Below are 11,886 nucleotides of genomic sequence, written 5' to 3' on the forward strand. Positions count from 1 at the left end.
AGAGCCGGCTATGTAGAGCACAAAGTTCAACAGACTATTTGTACAAGGTGATAACAGGGCTAGCGAGCCAACACTATATTCCAGCAGCATTTGGATTCCACTGAGGTAAACAATGACATAGCTTGGAATCTAGCACGTAACTTTCACTATCCCAACACGATTTTCGGGGGTTTGTCCACATAGAATAAGTTTTACCGCCCAGGGCCTTGGATCGCTGTAGCCGCGACATGAACAGTCAGATCACTGCAGTTTGAACCAGTTCCCTTTTTTTCAAACTGTAGAGGAATTTCTTCGACCTCTCCCGGAAACATGGACACGCACGGACACGCACATACATCGTGTTATTTACCTCGACCGCAGTATATTTAGTAGTCAAATTCTTCAGCGCTTCCTGGTACCATTAGAGGAGTTGATCTCTGTCATTGTAAACATTTCTGTTGTGTAAGCCAGCTGAGCTTCCTCTTATGATTAGATCATTCTGTGTAGGTGTACACAAACACTACCCAGTGTAGAGTTGTGTAAGCTCACAAGCACAAAAAATAGGCCTTTTCTCTCTTCAACCCCAACACACACTCACTAACACACACACGCACATACATAATCTCATGCACACAAACACACTATTCGCTCTCACTGTCAACCGTCTCACTCTCAGCTTCCCACTCCCTCTGTTCCACCTCTCTGCTGCTTTAACCGTCTCCTTACCTCTCTCTCTCTCCCTCTCTCATCTCTCTCACTCTCCTGCTCATCCCTCACCATCTCTTTGCTCTAAATCTAGGAAATTATGCAGTTTTTGCTCTTCCTCCTCTGGCGGGTGTGCAGCTGGCCATGAATCGGTCCGTGCAGAGGTCCGTGATGGCCAGCTATCCCAGAGGGGCTGTAGCGATGGCGCAGCTCCTCGTTGTTTATGTAGCAAAGCTGCACAGGCCGAGGGATTGATTCACCCAGGAAATAACCATCATCTCCCTCTGACTCGGAGGAAGAGGAGCAGCTGGAGCACCAGGGGTCAGCAGCCTCCATGTACCCGTCGCCCCAGCATGGCCCACCCAGCCCCACAGGTTGCCAGCCAGCATTCTGCAGGGTGAGATCAGAGGTGGTGCGGGGGCAGGGCCGGTGGGGCTGCTGTCTATACCCGGCTGCATCCAGGCCAAACAACTCCCGAGCAGCGTTACCGGCGGGGAAGCGATCGTAATCCTCCTGGACGCGACGGTAGGGCAGCTCTACCATTTGAGCGGGCCGGTCCGCCACCAGGTGCAGGGCATTATCAGAGCGAGAGCGGCGAGAGCGTTTGTGGTGGCGGCCGCTGCGGTGCTGCCCATTACCGTGGTTTCCACGGTGGTGCTTGCGGCGTCGGGGTTGTGGCTGCTGTGGCTGTGACACCGATTCCTGGGTGGTGATGCGTCGGCGGGGCATTCTGTCGCTCATGGGAGCCATCCGCAGGTTTCCACTGCTGCCCATGAGGCCGACACGACCTTTGCTGTCGAAGCCCAGTGGCTGCGGGCCATCCCAGTACTGCAGCGGGTAGCCCACTCTCGGTGGAGTATACATGTTATTATTGTTGAAGGGGCGAGAGGAGGACAGTGACTCTGTGCTGTGGAACTGGACTGAGGAGCTGAGGGTGCCCATGTTGCTCTTTTCAGACACATTCACCCCTGAGTCTTTACTCAGGTCAGGCATGGAGAACCTAGAAAGATGCTCCTGGCGCTTACTGACCCCGTCCAGAGAGTTACCTGTTAAAACCATAAATCACATGTCACATTTTCATATCATTTGGCATTAAATCATTACTGTGCCACACTGTATAATTTACATCACTGTACCTGTAGCATTGGACATAGTGAGGGAGTCAATGGATCCACGAGGAGTCTGTTCCAGAGGGGTGAGGGGCTCATTGAAGCTCATGGCACTGAGGGGGTTCCTCCTGGTCAGTGGGGGTCTGCCGTCTCTCTGGAATCCATGCAGGCTGATGCTCCTCTTGTCAGAGAAGCCCTGGTTCTGGCTGGACATCTCATTGAAGCTCATCTGAGTGCGCAGCTTGTTGGGCCTGAACTCATCCTGGCTGTGGTGGGTCCAGTTCTCATTGAAGGAGTGGCCCCTCAGAGCAGCCATAGGGGTCCTCTTGGCGTTGCCTTGCTCCTTCCCCCAGGAATCAGGTCTCTTCACTGGGTTGGCAGGAGTCTGAGCTGGAGGATGAGCATTTGCGTTGGGATTGTAGCCCTGCCTGAGGTTACACTGACCCAGCATATGTATAGGTGCCGGTGTGGGGGAGGGCTCCAGCTGGGGGCCCTCATAGGCACCAGGGACGTAGGGGTCATCCCGGCTCATCCACACCTGGTTAAGGCTTGGGGCCCGGCTCGGAGTACGGCTTGGCGTGCGGTTAGGTGTCCTGCTCGGGGTCTGGCTTGATGAGAGGCTTAGGCGGTCCATCTGAACAGAGAGGGATTCACCTTCAGCAGACAGACGGTCAGGCATGGGTGGAGGAGCTGCCTGGCGGGCCTCGGCACTCCGCCGCTCCTGCTCAGCATTCCTGCGCTCCTTCTTCCCAATCTTGGTGCTGTGGCGAGATTCACGGGAACGGGCACTTTGAAAGGCTGAGTCGGAGGAGTCAGACTCATCTGGATCCTGATTGAACAGTTTGGTACAATTATTAGAGTTAATGTATGTCATGTATGTTTTTTCAACAATATACAAATTCAATTATGTTGTATTCATATTTTTGGTTACCGACCTGCCCAGCGCTGCAGGACCGTGAGCAGAAGATCTGCCCCTGCTTTGGCAGGAAGGGACGGCCCAGCAGGGAGCGCTTGCAACGGGCACAGCAAAAACATTCCTCAGTTGCGTGCCAGTGCTGCCCATCATACGTCATCTGACCCTGGTCAATACCTTTGGTAAGATGTGAAAAAGTACATTTTATATGGTGACATACCAGAAACAAGTTTATTAGTTAATACACAAGGGATCTAGATTCAACTTCTTCAAAATGGTAATCTGATGGCAGCGATTTCTAACACTACTGTGAAAATGTTATTCTACAAAGTGTGTGCGGCTAATGAACACAGCCCACAGTCTGATTTTACCCATTATCCAGGAGATTAAGCTCATTTTTGTCAAATATACCGCTTAGTGCTAAGAGGATTAAGAAATACTGTAAAACAGAAGTTTTTTTTTTCTCCTGAAGGAAAACATTCGTGATTTTATGACCATACATGATCACTCGATTTGTTAGATAGCACAAAGGCATTTCACCAACCCCGCTCCCCAGCTAGAGAAAGTAATCATCTTTCACAGCTCCCATATGGATACAACATGGGAGCATCCTCTGAAACACACTCTTTCACTGTTACTGGGGCTTGGCATTATAATAACCATCCACCTCTCCACAGCTGTGGCACACAAGGCTCACAGCAATGATAACACCCACACTTACAATAAATGGCTGTTAGACGTTTCTTTGATGCCGGTGTAAGAAAAAACATGTCCATGTGTTTTGGTAACAGTTCATACATATCAGAGGACTTAAAGCAGCAATAAAAAAAAGCCCACAGGAAAAGTGTACCTATGTGTTCTCCACATGCGTCGCAGTACTCTGCGTAAAGGGACTCGAAGCAGTTGCAGCAGTGTGGCCGTCCGTCCTTCATGATGTAGCGCTGGCCGCCAAGGGCGGTCTCGCACTCGTAGCAGCAGAAGTGCTTCATGTGCCAGTGCCTGCCTTCTGCTTCAGTGCATTCATCAGCAAATATGATCTGTATGACCCAGACATGACATTAATCAGTGGGGATAATCTACACAGAGATTCCATTGAGTTGAATCAAGTTCACAAGTTGATGTAAAATTATCATTTTAGGTAGCTATGATGTTTGGGGCACCTCAGAGCTCCACAAAATTAATTTAATTTAAATTTTCAAGTCTGTAATTTTACCTGTATTGAAGTATGCTTTACACCATGTAATCTAGCAATGTGAATTAATATCCAAACCTTTCATCTGCATTTTTGTAGCCAATAAAGCTATTCGATCACGAACAGGCCAATAAAATCCCTGACGTACTCTGAGTAACGTTTGAGAAGAATACTTTGTACTTTTGCTTAAGTATTATTTTAATACCAGTTGTTTTTTTCTTTGTAACTGAGTACCATTTCAGTAAGGTAACTGTTCTCGTACTTGAGTACAGATTTTAAGTACTCTTTCCACCACTGATGGACGGTGGTTCTTAACCTTGTCTCTCTATGACCCCTTCAAAATAAAGCAAAGTCTTCTGGCATCCCCCGTTACATGTTGCATATGACGGTAAGTTGTTTGCAATTCCACTAAACTGACTGATTAACATTTAATTAGAGAAATCAATTAGAGAAAGGTATATTTTGTCGAACAGAATTGTTTTTCTCTTAACTCTTATCCTGTTAATCACCTACAACCCCTCTGATTTATCTCGGCGGGGTATTGATCCACCAAGAGGTTGGGAATCACTGCCTTATGTCATTTAAAGAAAAGAAAAACATTGGGTTTACAATTAGTCAAATAACATTGATGATCTAGACATCCTTCAGAAATATATTTTATGACCTTCAGAGTGGACATTGCTAATTTTCAAATTTATCCTAAAGTTAGTGTTATCATAAAAAAAAGAGTCCCTACCTCACTATCCTTCAATATCACCAGCCGGCATAAATATTTTATCAGTTAAGCATGTGAAAGTCAAATCAGCCGTACAGAAGAACTTTTGCGTTCAAGAAAATCAAACATTGTGTATCAAATAAAAATCCACCTATGATGAATAAAATTGATGCCTGGACTGTTTCATTTTAATCTTCTTAAAGGAAAACAAATGTTACTCCGCTTCAATTATTGAGCACACTGTGGGTTATTATTATTGCTCTCAGGCCTCCTTGCCACACATCACTGTTAGAAAACAAGCAGACTTTGTGAGGCATGGCAAGAATACTGAGACATCTTTTCTCTCCAGACCAGTTTCACCCACATCCAAGTCTCCGAGCTATGAACCATTGAGCCATTTCCAACCCAAAGGGCTCTAGGCCCAGACAAGCGCACCTCATCACAGGCACAGCAGCGGGGTTTCAGCCTCTCGGCATGGTGCCGGCCACAGTAGATCTTGCCATCCTGGTAGAAGTAGATGAGATCCACCAACAGCTCCTCGCACATGCCACAGACAAAGCAATGAGGGTGCCAGCATTTTCCGTGACCCGCCCTCGCAGCAAAAACCACAATGTCCCCACCGTTTATTTGACCACCACACTGTAGGAGAGGAGAGTAAAAAGGAAGAGAGCGAAGGAGAGGAAACGAAAAGGAGATGAGAGGAGAAGAGAGGGATGGAAATGGAAAGGAAAAGAAAGAGAAAGAAGAGGAAGAAAAAAGATTAATACAAACTATAAGATGTGGAGAGGGCGAGTGAGAAAATAATAGAAATAACTATTATCTTTTCAAGATTGAAATGTTTTCTGCTTTTTAATCTGTTTCATCTATCTGATGAAACATCAAAAAGAAGCCCAGGCAGGCAAAACCAAGAAAACGATAAAAAAAACATGGGTTGAAATATACACATAGAATTTAAAATGAAATTTCTTTAGACAGTAAAAAGCCTCTACATTTGTTGGATTAACCCTTGATATCTACAATGAGTGAAATCGAGGGGGAAAAAAAGGGAGAAAGGAAGGAAGGCTCGTTATTGGTTTTACCTTATCACAAATGGCCCCGGTTACGTTGAGAGGGAAAGGACGGACGCTGCCTCGTCCCAGGTTGTCCTTCTTCCGTTGGTTGCTGAACAGCTTGAGCTCTCGCTTCTCCTCCTCATCCAACACGTTACAGTAACGCACCTGAACGGAAGTCATAAAAACAAAGATACAGTGAGTTGAGTTAAATTCATCTAATATAGCACATTTCACAGAGCAAGGTGCTTAACATGTCAAATTAATTAAAACATCAGACCATAAAAACAGCAAGAAACTGTTCATGTGTTTGAGAAAATTTGGCGTTACCTCATTGTCATGTGGTGGCAGCTGGTGAAGCAGTTGTTTGATGCGATATTGCTCTCCAGGGCTGTTTATATAGGGGACCTTCTCTTCTGGTAAGGAGTTATAATACTGATGCACCTGAAACAAACAACATCAAACATACAGTTCAGATACCGCCTTAGAGTAACATATGCTTCAAGCTGTTTGATGCTTATATTATGGAATATTCTACAACCCAGAATGGCAATCATGGCTTTCATGGCTGGAAAATCACATCAAAATTGACTAATGTCATGTACATCTTTCTATGCAAATTTCCGTAAAATTCAGTTTAGTATTTTTGGAAACTTTGAGATTTTGATGAGAATTTAAGTGTTTTTTCTGCAAAAAAACACTTTTTTGCCTGAACAACATCCGGTTACAGAGATTATCTTTTTTATTTAATATCTATTGATATTTATGTTTTTCCACTTTAGGGAAAAGAGCTGTAAACATCACTGAAATGTTATCAGCATTTAAGGATGGTGAACCTTTTCGCTTATTTAGACATCCTGCAGAGAGGCTACGAAGCAACATTAGCATTCATTTCATGTTGTGTTTCTTGCCACTTGATGAACGTTTATTCAATATTAACCCTCCTGTTTAGCTCTGCTTTGGTCTCCACCAATCCTGAGATAAATAGCTGTCTCCTTAGCTGCTAAATGCTTAGCTGCCACTATGTTAGTTGCCATCTTTGTCTGTCTGCCATTTGATGGTGGACTTGAAGTGTAAGGTAGGTTTATTAAAGGGGCAATTTGTAAGAATTTTAGTTGAAAACATAAAAACTAAACAACTAAAATTATCAACAGAATGTGAAGATATAGCAGTTTTGACATTATGATGTCTGTGTACTGTGTTGCAGAGATGTCTACATAATTTAGCATGCTAACCAGCTAGCCCTGGCCTGTTCTGATCCAAAGCTCCTTTGCCAGTGGTGTATACACTAACACTCCCTTGGTTTTTAAATTTTGATTACAACTACTTTAAGTGTGAGCTGACAGTGGTAGCTGAGTCATTATGTGTTCATTTTGCTGAATTAAAAGTCTTTTATTAATTCGACGTGACAAACTCTCTCGATTAGCCTGAAATTACCTTCAAATGCATTTATCATGGTCTTCATGCCAACAGAATCTGTTTTTGTTTTTGCCCTCTATCATCACTGCCCTTGAAAATCTGTGTGTGGGATTCAACGTGTATGGCACAATGAACTCTGTGCTGCTGCTACTGCTGCTGCAGACACAACCTTGAGCAGGATCAGGTTCTTTAATTTTCCAACAGCTAATATTCGCAGTGCTTGTAGGAAAGCCTCAGTTACTCATACCGGTATTGCAATTAGAATTCATGACGCAGTACTTCTGTGTTTGCACGTTAGCAGGTGAAATAGGGGAAACCTTGATTTTAGAAGTAAACACTTAACGGACGGAAAGCAATCTTGTCACTTGTCTCTGCAGCAAAACACCCCTTTGACATAAAGCGGTCTAGTGTTCAGCGCAGTGTAAAGATCTATTTTGCTGAAGTTGTTGTGATCCAATTTACATAATCAGTGGGGTGAAGAGTTGGATGGAAAGGCAGTGCGTCTTTGAGTGCTGCCCCACAGATTCTCCGTAACCAACTTGCTTGTTTATTCTACATTGTGAAGGGTGAAACTGAACCTTGTGCCAATTCTGTAAGTCGGGGTAATCTAAGGTGAGGAACTTTTCTCCAGAATCTGCCCCTTCAGATGAGGAGAGCTTGGAAGGAGAGGCAACAGGTAACCTTAAAAGCTACAAGTATATCACTGAATATTTATTCTCATGCTTAATTTTTTCTTTCTTGCCCATCAGGCTGCAAAAACACTTCAACTGTGATACTTTCTTTAATTGCTCCATGCTCAAACATGGGAAACTAATGTGTGGCTGCAACTAATGATTGATTAATGCTGAGCATTTTCTCGATTAATCAAGTAATGATTTCTGGTCGAGTGAAAATGAACGCAAAATGAGGTGGTTACATTTTTGTTATTTTTGCTTAGATAATGCTTTGACAAATAATTGAGTTTAAAGATTTTGACGCATAATTTAATGTTGACAGACTAATCGTTTCATCAGCTAATAATTTCAGCTCTGTTTCAATTTATGCTTAACACTGTTGTCTCAAGCTCTTAAAATAACTTTTAAAAGATACGTATTGGTATCTCAGGATAAAGAGAAAAAATGTCTTTTGTGTTGCAATGATTATTTTTATATTATTATATTATATTTTTTTTAAGTATAGTTGACACTGTATAGAAACAATCATTAACAAATGGGGAATAAATAGTTAATCAAACATTAGTTAATATTTATTTCACTCCATGAAAACAATTAAATCAGTTGCAACTTTGTAATGGCCATTAAACGACACAGTATTTATTTTTTAAGTATTATAAACATCAGTTGCAACGTTACAATAAACAGTGCCCAAAAACTGGATTATAACTCATTGTTTGTTAACATTGAAATAACAGTTAACTAAAATTGAATTAACTATAAATTTACCATTTATTAATGATGGTTATTGCAAAGCGTTACCTATGAATACAGTTATCATCTGATGGTTGGAGACAGTTTTGTCAGAGGAACCACAGTTACGTAGATTTTGTCAATAATTTGGGGAATTAAACATTTTAAGAAGCAAGTCCTGACACAACTTACCCTATTTTCACAAAGAAACGTTGACGAAACTGAGCATTTTCAGTTCTGATAGCTCAATGAACTGTACTACATGAAATGCGAGTCACATTAATGGCGTTGTTTGGTGAGAAACCTAAAATAATCAGTGTGTTAAAAAAAGCAACAAGCAGCTGAAATGGCCTGCACCCCCTGTTGGATGAGAGAGGCTGCAGCCTCTTTCAGGATCCTGTCAAGATGGCTGACTGGAGAAAATGACTGTTATCAACCCAGCTCTGTCATCTGTTAACAATACTGTAGGAGGCCTGTTGCATCAGAGTGCTGCCCTTATTAAATGAAGACAGTTTGTTGATACTCAAAACAGTTGAGCAGGACTGTGTTTATCTTATGTCAGAACTGATGAAAACAACGGCAGCACAGTTGATTGCATAAGCTCGGCCATGCATGCAATTAAAAGGCATTTAAACTGCAAATGAGTCCAAACAGGGAATTGTGAAACCTGCACGCATAAACACATTGCCACACATTTTCAATTAGATTCATCCAAACATTCACTGACGCAAATTACTTCCATTCCTCTGGGTTTAAATTTAGGGATACACAAAAATACAGGACAAATTGAGGCTAAGCATAACCAAAGACTTCACTAAACGGTAAAATTATGATACGTTTACAATTCAAAACTGACATATTTCTCTCATTTTAGAAAAAATCATCAACATGATTTCTATATGTGAAAGGTTACAGTCTGAATTTTTTCCCCAAATAGTCAGAAGCTCTGTATTTGCTTCTATTATTGATCTATAGAAGTTTGAACACACTGAATTGATGTATTTCTCTCGCCTGAATTTGTTAATGCAAAAGTAAGCCTGCAGATGTCCTGTAATTGCCCCAATTAGCTGGAAAACACAATGGGTCCACATCCTATAGTCTCTATATGGCATTTTGTGACCGCAAAATACTCCTGTTTAAGAGTAACAGCAGCATTAAACTCATTATAGTTCTTTATTTCCTTATTTACACAAACTATGTGCATATAAAATAGTCAGAACAAGTGCTTAGGTGGAAAAAAACTGCCTATACAAAGAGAAAATTGCAGAAAATGACAAAGACTTGCATCATTTCCAAGCTTAGAGCTTTAAAACCCATTTAAATGATATATTCACAGATTTGAAATCTCATTGGTGACATGATGCATCAATCATCCAGGGGCTGGCATGTAAGTGGCTCAGGAGAAAGAGGATGGAACAAGGAGTACGTCTTCTGTCAATGAAATCACTCGTTGGCTGTTATAGGCCACAGGGCGGGCATAGAAGCTCCTAACTTGTCAAATGAGGGCAAATGGTAACAGGTTTCAAACAAAATATATAAAGGCTTGATTTATTTATTATAATATTTTGATAAAAAAGTAATCCAGACAATATTTTCCTATTTCACTCTTTGCTTCACATCTGTTCATCAGTGAAATCAGCTAATGACTCCAAGGTTCCTTTTCGTGATTTTGGTTATGGCTGTCATTCTGTCTGTCTGCAAACGTGGTTTTTACAGTGTCAGCTGTAACACTGACAGCTGAAAAATGTCCTTACAATTATTCTTCCATGAAGCGCCTGACAGCTAAGTCTCAGTGATTTCTATCTCATCCCTGCCCTTCCCTTTTCCCCTCCTCCAACTCCACAAGACTAAAACCCCATGAAGGAGATTTAAAAACAATAATGATCCATTTTCTTGTTTTCAGATCAGTGAATTTTCCATCTCAGGATTATTAGGAAAGAGTCACAGATGCTTTATCGTCGGAATAATTAAATTCTTCTGACCGATCCGGTTCAATTTGATACAGTCTGGCTAAGCATTAGCCGATGAAACACTAAGGAGCCATGAGAAAGGGGTGTGCAGGTTGAATATCTGTGACTTAAAAGGGAAGGTTCTTGAGCTTGCGTACCTGCTCAGGACTGAGGCCGGGGGGAACCCAGACGTATTCCTCCAGTGCACATCCAGAGTCATCATCAGAGGTGGAGTTCCTCTGGAAGTCGTACATCAGCTTGGTGATGGTCTTTTCCATCTCCAGAGACATGGCTGTCACAACATGCTCCTCTACACGAACTGCTTCAGTGGACACAGGTATTCCTGTTGAGGAAACATGCAGGAGAGTGAGGAAGGAGGCGGAAAGGAAGAGTCAGGTGAAAAAAGAGAGATGGTAAGAGATTGAGAAACATAAAAAATCTTAGAGACCGCAAAGTCTTAGTAGTCTTCTTATTAGTATTCAAGGCTATAGGTGTGGTGTGCAGATTTAGATTCTGCAGTGGTAAACATCATGCGCACTGAAGGAGGCTATAGAAAAAATTAGTGTTGTGAACCATACTTTTCCTTCTCGCTCTCACATATTCACAGGAGAAAGAAACATCAATGGTCTTGGTGTTAAAAAAAACAAAACATTTTTCCCATAGACCGCCTTTATAAAAGAGATGTGTGTGAAGCTGTTGACAGAACACCAATGAACTGCAAACACGGTTGCTTATGACTCTTTCTATTATGTATTTTTGATCCAGGAGGTTTTATATTTGTAAAACTTTCATCAAGCAGAGAAAAGTGATTGAAAACTCAAGGGCTGGGTCAGCGGGAGAAACTCTACTGCCCATATTCAATGGGCACATAACCAGAAAGGAAAGCCAGAAAACTTTTTTTGGCGTATACGCTAGGTGAGCAATTCTCACTGGTTTGAATGGGCGCCATCGTTCTGTCTGGTATCTAGTGCTTCTACATAAATCTATCCTTCAGACCAGGGGCTGTAGACACTCTCTGGAAATGATGGAGGTCAGTTACAGCCCCGTGGGTATATAAGATTTCTGATGGATTGACACTGATTGGCAGCTTTGTTGCTTAAGTAACTGGTACCTGCTGCTAATGTAGTTGCAGTCAGACAGTTAGCTTGTACTTTTGCTGACAAACCCGGCAAGAAAACCACCTCGGCACCGCCATCAAACTGGTGACACCTCCATCTTCTCAGAGGCTGTTGTTCCGTCCATGACTGGACGAAACAACTTGACATTTGTCAAATAACATCCTGGTGGCACTAGAGTAAATGTCAAGGTGCCCTTCAGTTAATAGGATTAATCCTCTGGACACCACGAACGTCCATCAAATAGCAGTCGAGATATTTCACTCCGGATCAAAGTGGTAGAACGGCTGATGTACCGACATTGTCAGATCTTTGAAGTGCATTCATATAACTAT

At 42.4% G+C, this 11,886-nt stretch overlaps 1 protein-coding gene across 2 annotated transcripts; it reads right to left on the minus strand.

The window, feature by feature from the left end:
- Positions 1 to 774: 774 nt before the first annotated feature.
- On the minus strand, positions 775 to 10,741 carry LOC141000035 (prickle-like protein 2). 2 transcript variants are annotated; one of them, XM_073470653.1, is made up of 9 exons: positions 10,595 to 10,741; positions 5,993 to 6,106; positions 5,693 to 5,830; positions 5,049 to 5,252; positions 3,557 to 3,743; positions 2,729 to 2,883; positions 1,821 to 2,622; positions 1,381 to 1,730; positions 775 to 1,311 (listed from the first exon to the last, which is right to left on the minus strand). In XM_073470653.1, exons 1-9 carry the CDS (start codon positions 10,724 to 10,726, stop codon positions 775 to 777), a joined length of 2,619 nt encoding a protein of 872 aa, XP_073326754.1. In that variant the 5' UTR covers positions 10,727 to 10,741. The 2 variants fall into 2 exon arrangements, with proteins under 2 accessions (XP_073326754.1, XP_073326753.1); XM_073470652.1 differs by having other exon boundaries at positions 775 to 1,730; positions 10,595 to 10,726.
- Between the last annotated feature and the right edge of the window lie 1,145 nt (positions 10,742 to 11,886).

The sequence above is a fragment of the Pagrus major genome, chromosome 7, assembly GCF_040436345.1.
Source record: "Pagrus major chromosome 7, Pma_NU_1.0".
NCBI lineage: Eukaryota > Metazoa > Chordata > Actinopteri > Spariformes > Sparidae > Pagrus > Pagrus major.